Source organism: Lithobates pipiens, unplaced genomic scaffold (genome assembly GCF_037356315.1).
Source record: "Lithobates pipiens isolate NorthernLeopardFrog02 unplaced genomic scaffold, aLitPip1_a1.2 Scaffold_27, whole genome shotgun sequence".
Taxonomy (NCBI): domain Eukaryota; kingdom Metazoa; phylum Chordata; class Amphibia; order Anura; family Ranidae; genus Lithobates; species Lithobates pipiens.
Genome location: NW_027507788.1, coordinates 96,701,531 through 96,720,626, shown reverse-complemented (window position 1 = coordinate 96,720,626; position 19,096 = coordinate 96,701,531). Strand labels below are relative to the sequence as shown.

Below are 19,096 nucleotides of genomic sequence, written 5' to 3'. Positions count from 1 at the left end.
TCTGCTAGTGTAGATGTAGCCTTACTGCTTCTTCATGCAATAAAAGGCATATTTGAGCCCAATTTCGTTTAAATCTTTATTTATTATTTCGATTTTTTTATTGTTTACATTACGTACACACTGTAGCAATGCATGCATTACTGAGTACTTAGCTGCAATGTATGGCATATGTTACATGCATTGTTGCTGAGGCCAATGCAGCACAGCTAGTGGCAATGCAATCATGTGCTTTGCAATGCGGCACATTTCCACTGGACTGTTCTCTAAATCTGGAGTGCCTGGCTGTGCAAGGTTTGGGATCCCAGTTACTTGCGGCCCTTAAAGCAGAGTTCCGCCAGCGAAATTATTATTTTTTTAAATAAGTCAGCAGCTACAAATACTGTAGCTAGATGTACACAATAACACTGCGCAATAGTCAACAACAGAGGAAAACTGAGAAAAGAAAACTGAAAACAAGGCTGCTAACACGCTAAAACTGGGATCTTTTTAGCTCAGAAGACGTCAAGAATGTAAAGTGTAAGCGCCAAGTATATATAAATGTACCCCTTGAAATTAGTAAAACGTGAAAAAAACAAAAACAAAACACTACTGTGTACAATATACCTATAACAGATAAATGCAACGTGACCCCAGGTATGGGGATATCACAACATGTATGAAAAACAAAAAGGTGAGTATATAAACATTGAAATCTATATATCGATAGGACTAAACGTGTAAATATATATCATAATAACAGAAAAAAGTCCCACTTTACTGTGACATAGCCCCGAAAAAGGGGGTGGCAAAAAAGTGTGTAGTGAACTTCAACATAAACATATAAATAATAAAAACACTAAAGTTCATAAATTAATGAAGCAAAAGGCGTATATAGTGCAAGTCCCAATAAACTTTGGTGTCCACAAGCGTCCCACTTTACTGTGACCAGAAGTAATTTCACCCAGTGTAGCTCCCACCACCTTAACCACTTGCCGACCGCCTCACGCTGATGTACGTCATCAGAATGGCACGGGCAGGCATAAGCACATATATGTACGTCCTTTGCCTCCCGCGGGTCGGGGGCCCGATCGGGCCCCCGCCCGGTGCCTGCGGCGGTCGGTTTTCGTTCGGGAGCGATCCCGGACGAGGGGACGGCCATTCATTCATGGCCACCCCCTCGCGATCGCTCCCGACGAATGGAAATCCCCGGTGACATCACTTCCTCTCCTGTAATGTAAACACAGGAGAGGAAGTGATGTATTCTCTCCTCCGTGTCGGTATTTTTCGTTCCGACACGGAGGAGAGCGGATCAGTGAGTTGCACCAACACATCCCACACACAGTAGAACATGCCAGGCACACTCACACCCCCCCTTTACCCCCCGATCACCCCCCCAATTACCCCTGCCCCCCAGTCACAGTGACACCAATGTCATTTTTTTTTTTTTTTTTTTTTTTTTTGCATTGGTGTCATTTGTGACTGTAATAACTGTTAGGGCAGTTAGGGTTAGCCCCCTTTAGTTCTAATGTACCCCCCTAACCCCCCCAATAAAGGTTTAACCCCGTGATCACCCCCCGTCGCCAGTGTCACTAAGGCTGGGTTCACATTGCAGCGGTTTATGAGAACGAATGTGATTCGCACCGCACTGCAGTGCAAATCACATCCGATCTCTGTGCGATTCGAGTTCAGCCATTCGCCGCACCCGCCGCACCCGCCACACCCGCCGCACCCGCCGCAAATTCGCACGGGACCCTTTTTTTGGCCCGCAGCAGAATCGGATCGCATGGGTGTTCACACCATGCGATCCGAGTTTGCAGATCGCACTGCGATATGCGAACTGATCTGGGGGTGTCAGTAACATTTCACTGACACTCCCAGCAGTTCGCATAGGGCAGTGTGAACTGCCGCCGGGAGGCATGCGATGCGGGAACCCGCCGCGCATTCGTGGCGTTCCCGCATCGCTCCAGTGTGAACCCAGCCTAATAAGCGATCGTTTTTCTGATCGCTGTATTAGTGTCACAGGTGACGCTAGTTAGGCAGGTAGGTATTTAGGTTCGCCGCAGCTTTTTATAGCGCTAGGGACCCCCATATACTACCGCATAAAGCCCCCTGATTGCCCCCTAGTTAACCCTTTCACCAGTGATCACCATATAACTGTTACAGGTGACGCTGGTTGGTTAGTTATTTTTTTATAGTTTCAGGGCACCCGCCATTTATTACCTAATAAAGGTTTAACCCCCTGATCACCCGGCAGGTGTCATTTGTGACTAATAACTGTTAGGGCAGTTAGGGTTAGCCCCCTTTAGTTCTAAGGTACCCCCCTAACCCCCCCAATAAAGGTTTAACCCCGTGATCACCCCCCGTCGCCAGTGTCACTAAGGCTGGGTTCACATTGCAGCGGTTTATGAGAACGGATGTGATTCGCACCGCACTGCAGTGCAAATCACATCCGATCTCTGTGCGATTCGAGTTCAGCTATACAGATAGTATGGCTGAATTCGTGTCGCACCCGCCGCAAACTCGCACGGGACCCTTTTTTTGGTCCGCAGCAGAATCGGATCGCATGGGTGTTCACACCATGCGATCCAAGTTTGCAGATCGCACTGCGATATGCGAACTGATCTGGGGGTGTCATTAACATTTCACTGACACTCCCAGCAGTTCGCATAGGGCAGTGTGAACTGCCGCCGGGAGGCATGCGATGCGGGAACCCGCCGCGCATTCGTGGCGTTCCCGCATCGCTCCAGTGTGAACCCAGCCTAATAAGCGATCGTTTTTCTGATCGCTGTATTAGTGTCACAGGTGACGCTAGTTAGGCAGGTAGGTATTTAGGTTCGCCGCAGCTTTTTATAGCGCCAGGGACCCCCATATACTACCGCATAAAGCCCCCTGATTGCCCCCTAGTTAACCCTTTCACCAGTGATCACCATATAACTGTTACAGGTGACGCTGGTTGGTTAGTTATTTTTTTATAGTTTCAGGGCACCCGCCATTTATTACCTAGTCTCACTAGTGTACCCCTAAATTTAGGGGTGTCTACTTTCTAAAATGGGGTCATTTGGGGGGGGGGGGTTTGTGCCATCTTGGCATTTTATGGCCTTCAAAACTGTAACGCCCTTAGAAAGCCTGAAGGCGGTGCTTGGTTTTTGGGGCCCCGTACGCGGCTAGGCTCCCAAAAAGTCCCACATATGTGGTATCCCCGTACTCAGGAGAAGCAGCAGAATTTATTTTGGGGTGTCATTTCACATATGCCCATGGCATGCGTGAGCAATATATCATTTAGTGACAACTTTGTGAAAAAAAAAAAAAGTTTGTAATTTTCCCGCAACTTGTGGCAAAATATAAAATATTCCATGGACTCAACATGCCTCTCAGCAAATAGCTTGGGGTGTCTACTTTCTAAAATGGGGTCATTTGTGGGGGTTTTGTGCCATCTTGGCATTTTATGGCCTTCAAAACTGTAATAGGTAGTGAGAAGTGAACTCAAAAAATTACGCCCTTAGAAAGCCTGAAGGCGGTGCTTGGTTTTCGGGGCCCCGTACGCGGCTAGGCTCCCAAAAAGTCCCACATATGTGGTATCCCCGTACTCAGGAGAAGCAGCAGAATTTATTTTGGGGTGTCATTTCACATATGCCCATGGCATGCATGAGCAATATATCATTTAGTGACAACTTTGTGAAAAAAAAAAAAAAAAAAAAAAGTTTGTAATTTTCCCGCAACTTGTGGCAAAATATAAAATATTCCATGGACTCAACATGCCTCTCAGCAAATAGCTTGGGGTGTCTACTTTCTAAAATGGGGTCATTTGTGGGGGTTTTGTGCCATCTTGGCATTTTATGGCCTTCAAAACTGTAATAGGTAGTGAGGCGTGAAATCAAAAATTGACGCCCTTAGAAAGCCTGAAGGCGGTGCTTGGTTTTCGGGGCCCTGTACGCGGCTAGGCTCCCAAAAAGTCCCACATATGTGGTATCCCCGTACTCAGGAGAAGCAGCAGAATTTATTTTGGGGTGTCATTTCACATACGCCCATAGCATGTGTGAGCAATATATCATTTAGTGACAACTTTGTGTAAAAAAAAAAAAAAAATTTTTTTTTTGTCATTATTCAATCGCTTGAGGCAAAAAAATAAAATATTCAATGGGCTCAACATGCCTCTTATCAATTTCCTTAGGGGGTCTACTTTCCAAAATGGGGTCATTTGGGGGGGTTTTGTACTGCCCTGTCATTTTAGCACCTCAAGAAATGAGATAGGCAGTCGTAAACTAAAAGCTGCGTAAATTCCAGAAAACGTACCTTAGTTTGTAGATGTGACAACTTTTGCGCAAACCAATAAATATACAATTATTGACTTTTTTTTTACCAAAGACATGTGGCTGAATACATTTTGTCCTAAATGTATGACTAAAATTGAGTTTATTGGATTTTTCTAATAACAAAAAGTAGAAAATATCATTTTTTTTCAAAATTTGCGGTCTTTTTACGTTTATATCGCAAAAAATAAAAATCGCAGAGGCAATCAAATACCATCAAAAGAAAGCTCTATTTGTGGGAAGAAAAGGACGCAAATTTTGTTTGGGTACAACATTGCATGACCGCGCAATTACCAGTTAAAGCAGCGCAGTGCCAAAGTGTAAAAAGACCTCTGGTCATTTACCAGCAAAATGGTCCGGTCTGAAAGTGGTTAAGAAGCACAGGCTTACCAGATGGATATGACCCGGATAGACATATGCCTAAGGGGTCAGTAATAGCTTGTAATCCCAGTTACTGCAACTTTAGATTCAGCAATCCACCATAGGGGGAGTCCAAACATAAATGATTCATTCGGTACGACAGGCTGCGTGTGATCACCATTTTTGTATATATAGACAGCTCCGGCAACAATTCAGGCATGAAAGTAAAAAGGTAGAGCCGACATAGGGTAATAACGTTTTTCAAAAAATGGCTTTAATAAAAATAAAATATCAAACTCATATTTCCATTGTAATCAATAAGCATGTCAGAGGAAAAATAGGCAGTGGCGGAGTCCTCCCGACGCGTTTCGACCTACAGGTCATCATCTGGGGTGGGGCGGGATAGGGTGCCCAGATGATGACCTGTAGGTCAAAACGCGTCGGGAGGACTCCGCCACTGCCTATTTTTCCTCTGACATGCTTATTGATTACAATGGAAATAGGAGTTTGATATTTTATTTTTATTAAAGCCAATTTTTGAAAAACGTTATTACGCTATGTCGGCTCTACCTTTTTACTTTCATGCCTGAATTGTTGCCGGAGCTGTCTATATATACAAAAACGGTGATCACACGCAGCCTGTCGTACTGAATGAATCATTTATGTTTGGACTCCCCCTATGGTGGATTGCTGAATCTAAAGTTGCAGTAACTGGGATTACAAGCTATTACTGACCCCTTAGGCATATGTCTATCCGGGTCATATCCATCTGGTAAGCCTGTGCTTCTTAAGGTGGTGGGAGCTACACTGGGTGAAATTACTTCTGGTCACAGTAAAGTGGGACGCTTGTGGACACCGAAGTTTATTGGGACTTGCACTATATACGCCTTTTGCTTCATTAATTTATGAACTTTAGTGTTTTTATTATTTATATGTTTATGTTTATGTTGATGTTCACTACACACTTTTTTGCCACCCCCTTTTTCGGGGCTATGTCACAGTAAAGTGGGACTTTTTTCTGTTATTATGATATATATTTACACGTTTAGTCCTATCGATATATAGATTTCAATGTTTATATACTCACCTTTTTGTTTTTCATACATGTTGTTGTGATATCCCCATACCTGGGGTCACGTTGCATTTATCTGTTATAGGTATATTGTACACAGTAGTGTTTTTTTTTTTTTTTTTTTTTTCACGTTTTACTAACTTCAAGGGGTACATTTATATATACTTGGTGCTTACACTTGACATTCTTGACAAATACTGTAGCTGCTGACTTTTAATATAAAGGACACTTACCTGTCCAGGGAGACTGCAATGTTGGCACTCCAGCCGATCTTTGGATTGACTCCCAGGTGATGCTGCCGCCATTCCCAGTAAGGGAGCCAGGCAGTGAAGACTTTTGGCTTCACTCCTGGTTACCTACTGCGCATGCACGAGTCGCTCTGTGCATTCTGCTTGGTCCCTGCTGACTTCTGGGCCGGGGGGGGGGGGGGGGGGGCGCATTGGTAGTTGGCAGACAGTGTGCTGCAAATTTCCTCTGGAAGTGGGAGAAAATACCCGGATTTAACAGGTACCTGCTTCCCCCTGAAAGGTGCCAAATGTGACACCGGAGGAGGGGAGGAATCCGAACAGCGCAAGTTCCATTTCTGGGTGGAACTCCACTTTCAGGGAGTGTTCTATATACGCACTGGTGATTTAGAGGGGCCAAAGTAATTCACTGGGTTGAGGCAAAAGAACAGAGAACCCAATATACCAAGCAGCTCCTGTGTGGGGGGGGCACCACTACACACCATAAAACCCTTTACTATTCCAAAAAAAAAAACATTTTCGTAAAATCTGTATTTTGAGGCCTAATTGATACGAAAATCCCTCTTCTACGAATATTAGTGATTGGCTGTTCACTAGCAAATGCATATTGTAAAAATAATTGGAAAACTCCTTGTGTTTCAATTTATTATGAATGGATGGATATTTTTATTATACATCCAAACGATCTAGTTTTAAACTACAGTACATCCCAGTCCCATCCCAAGTCTCACTGTGTTTATCCTGGCTGCAAATACTCATAAGCCTGTACATAGTGTGGGTTGTTCACATTGCCTGGCAGGTTATGTTTGCATTTTCTAGATCAAGCCTAATGCCAATCATAATAAAATTACTACATTTTCTTGCTTGCAAAGTGGAAAAAAATTTACTTATGGAAAATGTTATCTGACAATACGCTGATGTATTACTCACCATAGATGTTCAGGTGTACCCTTGTATCGCTTTGATTATCTGCTTGTAACTTCACCGTGTAATTTCCCTCATCCATTCTATTTAGGTTGGAGATCTGTAGAGATCCATTGAGGAGAGGTGTCATCCTAATATTGTACAGAGGTCCAGGAGACAGTGGGGACTTATCATCAGGAATATATGTAAAGATTATATGATCATTGTTGCTTGTGTTTAATCCTTTAAACCAAATAAAATAACGAATTCTCCCAGTAATCCCAGGAACACTCAGAGTGACAGATCCTCCGATGATCGGATTCTGAGGGATCAGCTGAATACTCCTCATTCCACCGGACACATCCACCAACACACCGAGGAGAACTGCAAGAGACAGTGACAGATAAGAAAACTAGTGATCACATATATTTAAAATATATAGCAATTTAAAAGAATATTGTACAATTAAAATATATTAGAGATTTGTCTGGAGTGGATGAACCTCATGGCCCCATTCACACGGGGCAGAATCCATTCTAACCTGTGAGGTGATCGGAGCAGAATGGGCGGATGGCACATCTGTGTCTGCGCAGTTCCTGCAGAGCGGACACAGACAGAGCTCTATGGGCGGCCAGGAATAAACAGACCCTAGTGTCGTTTACACCCAGCTACCTCTGATCCAATCCACATACAGGTCCTTCTCAAAAAATTAGCATATTGTGATAAAGTTCATTATTTTCTGTAATGTACTGATAAACATTAGACTTTCATATATTTTAGATTCATTACACACAACTGAAGTAGTTCAAGCCTTTTCTTGTTTTAATATTGATGATTTTGGCATACAGCTCCTGAAAACCCAAAAATCCTATCTCAAAAAATTAGCATATTTCATCCGACCAATAAAAGAAAAGTGTTTTTAATACAAAAAAAAGTCAACCTTCAAATAATTATGTTCAGTTATGCACTCAATACTTGGTCGGGAATCCTTTTGCAGAAATGACTGCTTCAATGCGGCATGGCATGGAGGCAACCAGCCTGTGGCACTGCTGAGGTGTTATGGAGGCCCAGGATGCTTCGATAGCGGCCTTAAGCTCATCCAGAGTGTTGGGTCTTGCGTCTCTCAACTTTCTCTTCCCAATACCCCACAGATTCTCTATGGGGTTCAGGTCAGGAGAGTTGGCAGGCCAATTAAGCACAGTAATACCATGGTCAGTAAACCATTTACCAGTGGTTTTGGCACTGTGAGCAGGTGGCAGGTCGTGCTGAAAAATGAAATCTTCATCTCCATAAAGCTTTTCAGCAGATGGAAACATGAAGTGCTCCAAAATCTCCTGATAGCTAGCTGCATTGACCCTGCCCTTGATAAAACACAGAGGACCAACACCAGCAGCTGACATGGCACCCCAGACCATCACTGACTGTGGGTACTTGACACTGGACCTCAGGCATTTTGGCATTTCCCTCTCCCCAGTCTTCCTCCAGACTCTGGCACCTTGATTTCCGAATGACATGCAAAATTTGCTTTCATCCAAAAAAAGTACTTTGGACCACTGAGCAACAGTCCAGTGCTGCTTCTCTGTAGCCCAGGTCAGGCACTTCTGCCGCTGTTTCTGGTTCAAAAGTGGCTTGACCTGGGGAATGCGGCACCTGTAGCCCATTTCCTGCACACGCCTGTTCAAGGTGGCTCTGGATGTTTCTACTCCAGACTCAGTCCACTGCTTCCGCAGGTCCTCCAAGGTCTGGAATCGGTCCTTCTCCACAATCTTCTTCAGGGTCCGGTCACCTCTTCTCGTTGTGCAGCGTTTTCTGCCACACTTTTTCCTTCCCACAGACTTCCCACTGAGGTGCCTTGATACAGCACTCTGGGAACAGCCTATTCATTCAGAAATTTCTTTCTGTGTCTTACCCTCTTGCTTGAGGGTGTCAATGATGGCCTTCTGGACAGCAGTCAGGTCGGCAGTCTTACCCATGATTGCGGTTTTGAGTAATGAACCAGGCTGGGAGTTTTTAAAAGCCTCAGGAATCTTTTGCAGGTGTTTAGAGTTAATTAGTTGATTCAGATGATTAGGTTAATAGCTTGTTTAGAGAACCTTTTCATGGTATGCTAATTTTTTGAGATATGAATTTTTGGTTTTCATGAGCTGTATGCCAAAATCATCAATATTAAAACAAGAAAAGGCTTGAACTACTTCAGTTGTGTGTAATGAATCTAAAATATATGAAAGTCTAATGTTTATCAGTACATTACAGAAAATAATGAACTTTATCACAATATGCTAATTTTTTGAGAAGGACCTGTAGATGGAAGGGGGCAGATTCCCCCAATATTTTTTTTTTTTCTTTTTTTTAAGAGGACCCGATCAGACCCGGAGGTAGGTGGGTGTAAACAGAAAAAAGTCTGTTAACATACGCCTGTCCATAAGAATGCACTGATTTTCAATCAGATCCACCTAAAAAACTGACAGGCAGACCTGATCAGAACGGTCCCATGAAAGGGGTCTATGACTCTGTAGTTACCTACAGAACTACAAAGAAGTGTTCTTAATTTTTTTGCAAAGGCAATATATATATATATATATATATATATATATATATATATATATATATATATATATATATATCCCTCTCAATTGAATGCCCCTACATGTTATATTAAAACAGAAATTGAAAACAGAAATTATGCCCTCTGCATTTTATAACAACCGAGTTTCAAGAAGCATTACCGTATAACATAACACAAGAGCAAAACAGATCACAACTGTTTTCTATGCAAGTGGGTGGGGGGGGAGCAGCTCCCCCCCCCCCCAGTTGCCACACATTGGGGGGTAACAGGCCAGCTATCAGAGCTGGTGTTTCGTCAGATTTGGCGACCCGTCAGAATTTGTAACGGAAGGGACGTTCTGTTGCCGCCATCTTGCTACACCCCTCACTCCTCCACAGTAATTATACACTGAGAAGGGGCAAGCGGTCATCTTGTTACACCCACCAGAGTTTTGCATTTGACACTTATTTTTAACAGTAAACAGAGCTTATAAGGGGAAATGCAGTATTTAGAAATCTGACAGACTGTTTAAATGTTGAATTTTAAAAGCAGCCGCAAACCTGCTGATCTCAGAGGTTTGCTAATCTCACAAAACACCGCTGCTTTTATTTCAACATGTAAACAGTCAGACGGATTTCTAAATCCTGTATTTCACCATATATGCTCTGTTTACTGTGGAAAAGAAGTGTGAAATGCAAAACTCCCATGGGTTTAACAAGATGTCTGCTTGCCCCCTTCTCAGTGTATCCTTATTGTGGAGGAGTGTGGGGTGTAGCAAGATGGCGGCAACTTCCATTACACAATCTGACGGGTTGCCAAATCTGATGAAACACCGGGACAAGGCAGTGGCTGGTGCAGGAGGTGCTCTGTAGCTGTGATGGCTCTCTGTGTGAGTGTCTACAGGTATGAGGTGGGGGGGCAGCTGAGTGTTTACAGGTATGAAGGGGCTGAGTGCCTACAGGTGTGAGGGGGCTGAGTGCCTACAGGTGCGAGGGGGTCTGAGTGCCTACAGGTGCGAGGGGGTCTGAGTGCCTACAGGTGCGAGGGGGTCTGAGTGCCTACAGGTGCGAGGGGTCTGAGTGCCTACAGGTGCGAGGGGGTCTGAGTGCGTACAGGTGCGAGGGGGTCTGAGTGCGTACAGGTGCGAGGGGGTCTGAGTGCGTACAGGTGCGAGGGGGTCTGAGTGCGTACAGGTGCGAGGGGGTCTGAGTGCGTACAGGTACAAAGGGGGCTGAGTGCCTACAGGTACGAGTGGGCTGAGTGCATACAGGTATTAAGGGGAGAGAGTGCGTACAGGCATTAACAGTGAGTGGGGGTGCCAGATATAGGATCTGACCCTGTAGCCAAATACTCTAGGTAACCCCTGTTTGTATGTTTGTTGTATGCAGTGTGTAGGTATGTTGTATGTCCTGTATTTGTAGACAGAGTGTTGAAATGTGTGTTTCTATGTGCATGTTGATGTATGTGTATGCAGTGTGTATGTATGCTGCAGCTAAGCTGTGGTGCATATAAACTTTAAAGTGGGTCCTGTGACGAACACGGGTGTCAGATCCTTGCCCTCCTCACCAACTCGTGACAAAGGACTGGCTAATCTCACACTGCACTGTCACTTGCATAACAATGCCACTCTCTACTGCACCCTGCACAAAGATTTTCCAGCTTGTGGGACCCAATCTAGGTGCCAGCAGCCTGAGAGTGATTGTCACTAGATTAAATTAAGTAAGCAATTAACCATTTAGGGTCCTTTCACACGGGGCGGATCAGTGCTTGCTCACCGGGGATCGCCGGAGCGATCTCCGCTGAGCAGGAAGATGACAGGTCCGTGCACACTGTGCAGGGACGGACCTGTCACAGTGCCGCTCTCCCCTATGGGAGATCGGGTGCCGACAGACCGCAGTGTCCGTCGTCACCCGATCCGATCGGATGTCAGCGGACATGTCACCGCTGACATCCGACACTCCATAGACCTCTATGGCGTGTCCGCTCAGGTCCTGAAAAACTGACAGGCGGACCTGAACGGATCGTCCGTGTGAAAGGGGCCTTAAGCTACCACCACCCCTTCCATTCGTTTATTGTAAATAGTAGTGTGGCGACTACCTATTGTACTATTGGCATGTGGCATTAATAAATATCAACAGATTTCAGTCCACCAGGCCAGGCCCCCCCCCCCCCCCCCATGGACAACGTGCCTGGCTGCTGAGTTCATCTCCACATCCCTGTACTGGCAGCACTGATGGCCACTGATAGGCGGCACTATCAGTGGGCATCAGTGCCACCTAATAGAAAGCACTGATCAGCACTGATGGGAAGCACTGAGTGGCACTGACAGGCGGTACTGGCACTGACAGGTGGCACTGATTGGAAGCACTGACAGAGGAGTTTTACACTAAGATCATGCCGCTTGTAAGAGCCGCTTAGTGTGTTACACTGTCATGTAATTTAACTGCATGCAGAGAGAGGAGTTTTCAAAATTCAGCGGTGATGTCGGGGGATGGGCAGGACCGAGCAGGTATTAAACATCAGCCAATGAAATGGGGTTTAGGCGGCGGCTAAGTGTATGTGGCTCTGCCCTCTCTCTTAAGCAGCCCAAGCATTGGCTGGTGTTTGATAGCTGCTCAATCCCGCCCACCCCCGACCTCACCACTGAATTTTGACAGCTCCTCTCTCTCCCTGCATGCATTTACATTGCATGACAGTGTCACACACAGAGCAGCACCATCAGTGTGAAACTGTCTCACAGGCAGCCAGGCAGTTGGTTGGAAGCAACATTTCACTTAAGCTCAGTGGGCAGATCTCAGGAGACAGTCGGCGATTAGGGTGTGCCCAGGCACACTTGGCACACCCCCCTGTGCACGCCTATGGTGGTTGGATCATGGCCGAGACTCCCACCTTTCTCATTTCACTTCCAGCACCTCATGCAATGCAAACATAGGCACAGGGTACTTGTGTGTGAGTCACCTTGACTCTGGTCAGGGTAAAAACTTTCCTGGGATGATCTCCCTTCTTTCTATAACCTCCTGGTCTGACCAAGGTGACTACAGCTCCTGTGTCACGGAAACCAGTTATGGTCTGGTTGCCCACGGTAACTGGCTGAAAGTTGGCGGCGGTTACACAAACTTTCCTATGGACAAACAGCACGAGGAAGAGTTGCTGGCTGGCCGGCCAGGTGATATCGTCTTCTTCTGCTTAGGGCACTGCATCTTGAGATGTCCGGGTTTCCCTCAGGTGTAGCATCAGCAGGTGTCAGTTGTGATTGGTGTGACACCAGAGACTGCGGGTGCGGGTTGCTGGCAAACATGACTCCCGGGTGTAGGAAGGGTTGCAATAGGTGATTTCCCTCCTTTCCAGCCATTTGGAGGAGCCTCGCGATAGTCAGATACTTGAGTGTTGATATAGGCATCTGCCAGTTCTGCTGATGCTTTTGCAGAGGCTGGCTCCAACACAAACTGTCTGATGTCTGTAGGACAGATGTGTAAAAGTTGATCTTCAATCATAAGATCCTCCAGGGACTCAGACTCTTGTCCACAACCATAACGTGGTGCGTAAGCAACTTACCGCATCCATATAAGAGTCCCCAGGCCCCTTTGCAAGGGTCTAAATCTCTTCCAGTACACTTCCGGGGTTAACTGATACTTTTGGATGATCGCAGCCTTTATTGCTCTGCTGGCAATTCGACATAAGCATCCAGGACCTTGCCTCGCAGCCCTGGCATTGGGTACCGGGTCCATTGTGCTTGGGACAGATGGTACGGATGGCAAGTTTTTTCAAATGACAGTAGCTACATGTCACTGTCCTTTACCATGACTGGAAATTTGGCTGCATAGCTCACCGGGAGGCGTCCCTGTGCTTTAGGGACCAGAGGTTCTGAGTCCCTGCTGCTGGAGCCTAGACATCCCCAATTCATGCTGGGGATCAGCCTCCCTCTCAGTTTGGCATTCCACAGCCTCTCTGTCATCCTGGCACTCAAGAAACTGAAGGTATGCCAGAGGATCCATTTCCATGATGCGTTGTAGTGCATCCTGCATCTGCGGAGAGTCTATACTGGTTACAGGTAATCTGTTACTGGTGAAAACAGGTGTATGGGTGTTACAACCTTACCCACATAACAGCTCCGCACACGCTCAGACCTTGAGGCTGCTGACACCTCCAACATACCAATGTAAGGAAAGGGATGGTCGGCACTCAGGATGACATCCAAAAAATAGTATTTCTTTATTAAGAGCTTAAAGAGGAAGTAAACCCTAATGGGTTTACTTCCTCTTTCATTCCCTGCAAAGGCAAAGCATAATGGACTACTATGCATCGCATAGTAGCCCATTATGTGTCACTTACCTGACACAGGAGCCAGCGATGTCACCGCTGTCCCCTGTAGTCCGGCGCATCCATCTTTTCGGTGGGGTCTCGCAGCACCGCCGCTGTCATTCGGCCGAGCCGCGATTACGTCACTCCCGCGCATGCGCACGGGAGCCGACACGCGCGGCTGCTCCATTGTTGGAAATTCCGCGCTCAGTGCGCCTGCGCGTCGCTGTCTACGGCGCATGCCGTATAGGTTTAGGAGATATTTCTTGGACCTACAGGTAAGCCTTAATCTAGGCTTACCTGTAGGTCAAAGTGGTTTGTAAGGGTTTACAACCACTTTAAGGACCACCCCCCGTCATTATACTGTGGCAGGTTGGCTCTCCTGGGCGAACCGCTGTAGGAGTACGTCAATGCTTTAAGAGCGACAGGGGGCATGCCTGTGGTGCGATGCCGGAGCTGATGCGCGTGGTCAGCGGCCATAATGGCCGCTGGCCACCCATGATCGCTCCACAGAGAGCCAGAACGGGGATCTGTCAATGTAAACAGATAGATCTCCGTTCTGACAGGGGAGTTGAGAGTGATCGTCTGTTAAAAGTGATTAGGAAAAACGATCTCTCTCCCCTCCTCCAGTCAGTCCCATCCCTCCACAGTTAGAACCACCTCCCAGGGAACACATTTAACGCCATTATCGCTCCCCCCCCCCCCCCCCCCGTGACATTTACACAGTAATCAATGCATCTTTATAGCTATATAAATGTCAGTGGTCCCAAAAATGTGTTAAAAGTGTCCGATTTGTCCGATGCAATGTCGCAGTCCCTCTAAAAATCACAGATCATTGCCATTACTAGTAAAATAAATAAAAATGGCATAAATCTATCCCCTATTTTGTAGACACTATAACTTTTGCACAAACCAATCAATATACGCTTATTGCAAAATTTTTACCAAAAATATGTAGAAGAATACATATGGGATTAAAATTACGAGGAAATTAGTTTTTTACATTTTTTTAGGGGGATATTTATTATAGCAAAAAGTAAAAAAAAGATTCTAAATTGACGCTCTTTTTTTTGTTTATAGCGCAAAAATAGAAACCGCAGAGGTGATCAAATACCACCAAAAGAAAGCTCTATTTAAGAGGGGAAAAAAAGGACATCAATTTAGTTTAGGTACAACGTTGGAGGACCAGGCATTGTCAGTTAAAGTGATACAGTGACGTATCGCAAAAAATTGCCTGGTCATTAAGGGGGAAAATTCTTCCGGTCCTTAAGTGGTTAAGTAAACATGTACAATGCCGTAAACACATCCTACACATTTCGGACATTAATCCTTTTGCCCCATACACACGATTGCTTCTCAAATTTTCCACCAACAAAACGTTGTTGTCGGAATTTCCGATCGTGTGTACACAAATCCGACGCACAAAAGTTCACACATGGGGGCGTGGCTACCGCGCGCTAGTGAATGGACGCCTGAACAGTGTGCTCCGCTCTAGCGACGGTCCCTTAACAACGAAGCGACGGATCGTAAATCCGCATACATACCCGGTAACCGGAACATCTGTGGATCCCGGAGCTATGTCCCGTAGGAGGAAAGAGGCGGCCAAACCGAAGAAATTGGTCGATTTCTTCAGGCCGGCGGAGCGCGGCCTAAAGCAAGATGGCGCCGGCGGAGCTGATTCGCCTCCACCTCCCTCATGCAGTTCCCGGTCGGATGATTCGAGCACCGATATGAACAGAGCGCAGCGCGGAAGGTCTCCAGCGGCATCCACCCCGAACTCCTGCAGCCCAGTAAAATCCAAGCCAAGGCTGGAAGAAGACTGCCGACAGGTGAGCACAGACCAGGACTCCCTGGAAGACACGAGAGAGTTAACAGACCCCTTTAACGCTTTCCCTACTGCTGACAAACCTGTCTCAGACACTATGCTAAAGGAGATGCTGCTCTCCCTCCGCACATCTATGCATGCTGACATGCTGCAGTGTGTCAGCTCCTTTAAAAAAGAAGTTGGAGAGATGAGTGGCAGGGTGGAACATATAGAGGCCAAAATGGGGGACTTCGCTACTTCCCATAACACTTTAATTGATGCATTTCACGAGCAAGCGGATGAAATCGCATGGCTTAAAAGCAAAATCGCAGACCTTGAAGATAGGTCGAGAAGGAACAATATAAAGATAAGGGGAGTCCCCGAATCCGTCCTTCCTGCGCATTTACAGCAATATGCCAAAGAACTTCTGTGCGCATTCCTTCCCTCTACTGACGAAGCGGAGATGCAGGTGGACCGCATCCACAGATTACCCAAACCATCTCATTTGCCAGATAATATCCCTAGGGATGTGTTAATGAGAGTGCATTTCTTCCAAACCAAAGAGAAGCTCATGATGGCGTTCCGCAAACAGCAAGTTCCTCCTGAAAAATTTACTCACATTCAACTGTTTGCGGACCTTTCGCAGTATACAATGCAAAAACGGAAGTCGTTGGTGTCGGTGACCAAAGCTCTGAGAAACCACAACATCCCGTATAGATGGGGCTACCCGGTGAAACTGACGGTTACACACGAGGACAACACCACCGTGGTGACCAACATTGAAGAGGGCTTGGCCCTGTTAAGATCCCTGGCCATACTACCTGCGACAGCAGCAGATGAACCCTCATTGTCAAGAGTGGCACACTCCCCTGAAGGCTGGCACACAGTGTCGCGTAAGAAGAAGAAAAACCCCAGGAAAAGTTAGCCTTAACGTGTTCCCTCCCTGCGCTGAGAAATATGCGGATACATATGGGGGCCTGTAGCACTATGGAGCATTAGTGCGTTTCTTCCCCCCCTCGTTATAATGGACGGTATTTCCGCCCTCTGGTTCTTGAATCTTGATTTTTTAATAATGTTTTGTTTCCTTTTTTTTGGATATGACTCTCCCCCTATTTTTCTCCCCCTCCTTTGTGCATCTCCCATGGTCTGGTCGGCTTCTTCATCTGTCGAGAGCAACGTACAGAAATTATGGACTCCCGCTACTGGTACCATATTCTCCGGGTTTCGTGAGTACCCTCCACTAACTAATAGATATGTCTTTTAATGTTGTTTCATTTAATGCAAACGGGCTAAATCATCCAGCAAAGCGCTCCACAGCATGGAAAGAGGCCCTCAAACTCAAGGCTGATGTCCTTCTTATACAGGAAACACACTTTGAAGCTGGTAATATACCAAAATTCCAACACAAAAACTTCCCAACTATCTTTATGTCCTGCGCACCGAAAAAACACAGGGGGGTCCTTATTGCTTTTAGAGACTCTGTCTCCTTTGTGTTAAAAGAGCTCCACACGGACCCTGCAGGTAGATATTTAATCGTACAAGGAGAGCTCAACAGCAAGCAGTATACCCTGGTCAATCTATATGCCCCTAACACCCACCAAATTCGGTTCCTGCAAAGATTGTATAGAAGAGTTGAGGATCTTCGATGGGGGTCCCTGATTATTTGTGGAGATCATAATGTCACCCCTGACCCTACTTTGGACTCTACTACGGTTGCCAAAAGGTCTCCTCCTAAGCTTCAGTCTCTCTTACATGCCGCTGATGTATATGACGTGTGGAGATGTCAGCACGGCGATGAGCGGGACTACACGTGTTTCTCACCCAGGCACAACTCGTATTCCCGCATTGACCTAATGCTTGTTGACAAACAGTTGCTGCAGTTAATCTCTAAATCCTCCATCCATGACATTACGTGGTCTGACCACGCCCCAGTATCTATGGTGGTGATGGAAGGTCACGCCCCTGGTCCAGCTTACATCTGGAGAGCCAATTCCCGTATATTTCAAATGCCAGAACATGCTACCAGCATCAGAGCGCATCTGAAGGACTATTTTGCTTGTAATGCCGGCTCGGTGGATGACCCGATGGTTTTATGGTGTGCCCATAAGGCATATATTAGAGGTGTAATGATTAAGATTTGTGCAGGAGAGAAGAGGCGGAGGACACATAGGGTAGACCAACTGCTCACCACTATAAAAACTCTTGAATCCCTTAATAAATCTAATACTGATCCAAATTTAGCTCAACAGTTATCTAGGGCTCGTTCTGATCTCAGACTTATGCTGATTGAACAAAATGAAAAATACGTGCGCTCATTGCGTATGTCCTTCTACTCCTCCGGGAATAGAGCGGGCAAATTCTTGGCACAGAGGCTTAGAGGAATGAGAACTAAATCTAGAATACCGTATTTATTAGGGCCTCAAGGCAAGGGGAAAATTGTTAACCCGCAGGAGATAGCAGAATCTTTTGCTGAATACTACGCAACACTTTATAATCTGAGCAAAGATCCCCACACCATTCAGCCCACTGACGACGCCATACAAGCATTCTTAGTTAAGATTAGGCTGCCGAAACTTACGAAGGACCAGCTAGATTCCCTTAACTCCCCGGTCACTAAGTCTGAGATCGAAAAGGTCATAAGCACTCTTCCGCTGGGAAAATCCCCTGGCCCGGATGGGCTATCTAATGACTATTATAAAGCCTTTGGTGAGCAGTTGTCCCCAACGCTGCAACAGGTATATGCAGCTGCAGTGTCCTCGGCCTCTTTCCCTAAAGAGATGCTTAAGGCATTTGTTGTAACGATCCCAAAGCCTGGTAAGAACCCTACTACCCCGGCGAATTTTAGGCCGATATCTCTACTTAATACCGATGTCAAGGTATACGCGAAGATATTAGCGCTCAGACTGCTCCCGATACTCCCTTCTATTATTAACCCCGATCAATCGGGCTTTACTACAGGTAGACAGGCATCGGATGCCACTAGAAGGGTCATCAACATTGTCCAACATGCAGGGGCCTGTCGGACGCCTTCTCTGCTCCTATCTTTGGATGCGGAGAAGGCGTTCGACAGGATCCACTGGGGCTACATGAGACAGGTGTTGATGGAGTTTGGCTTCTCAGGCCCGATTCTGTCGGCCGTGTTAGCTTTGTACTCCTCGCCTTGCGCACAGGTTTATACATCCAACATGCTGTCCTCTGTTTTTGCAATAACAAACGGTACGAGACAGGGATGCCCCTTGTCCCCCTCCATTTTTAATCTTCTAATCGAGCCATTGGCGGAGAGGGTGAGATCTGACCCCTCCATCACTGGCTTTAAGGTGGGAGAAAGGGAGCATGTGTTGAATTTATTCGCGGATGACATTATCCTATTTTTAACTTCCCCAGACATCTCTCTTAGGCGAGCCACTCAGACCTTGGAGGAATTTGGGAACATCTCCTTCTATAAAGTTAATTCGACTAAATCCTTAATCTTAGGACTGGGAGTGCCCCCCCCCTTAGAGGCCGTACTGAAAAAGGAGTTTCCCTATAGTTGGAGCCCAGAACACATTACCTATCTGGGCATCAAAGTTACTAAAGACT

General features: G+C 46.1%; 1 protein-coding gene across 1 annotated transcript in view; it reads right to left on the bottom strand.

The window, feature by feature from the left end:
* LOC143934018 (cell adhesion molecule CEACAM1-like) overlaps nt 1–19,096 on the bottom strand; it is a 155,549-nt gene that overhangs the window by 132,115 nt on the left and 4,338 nt on the right. The window contains exon 2 of the mRNA XM_077457252.1: nt 6,897–7,253. Coding sequence (XP_077313378.1) covers nt 6,897–7,253 — 357 coding nt within the window. The remainder of the gene's footprint in view (nt 1–6,896; nt 7,254–19,096) is intronic.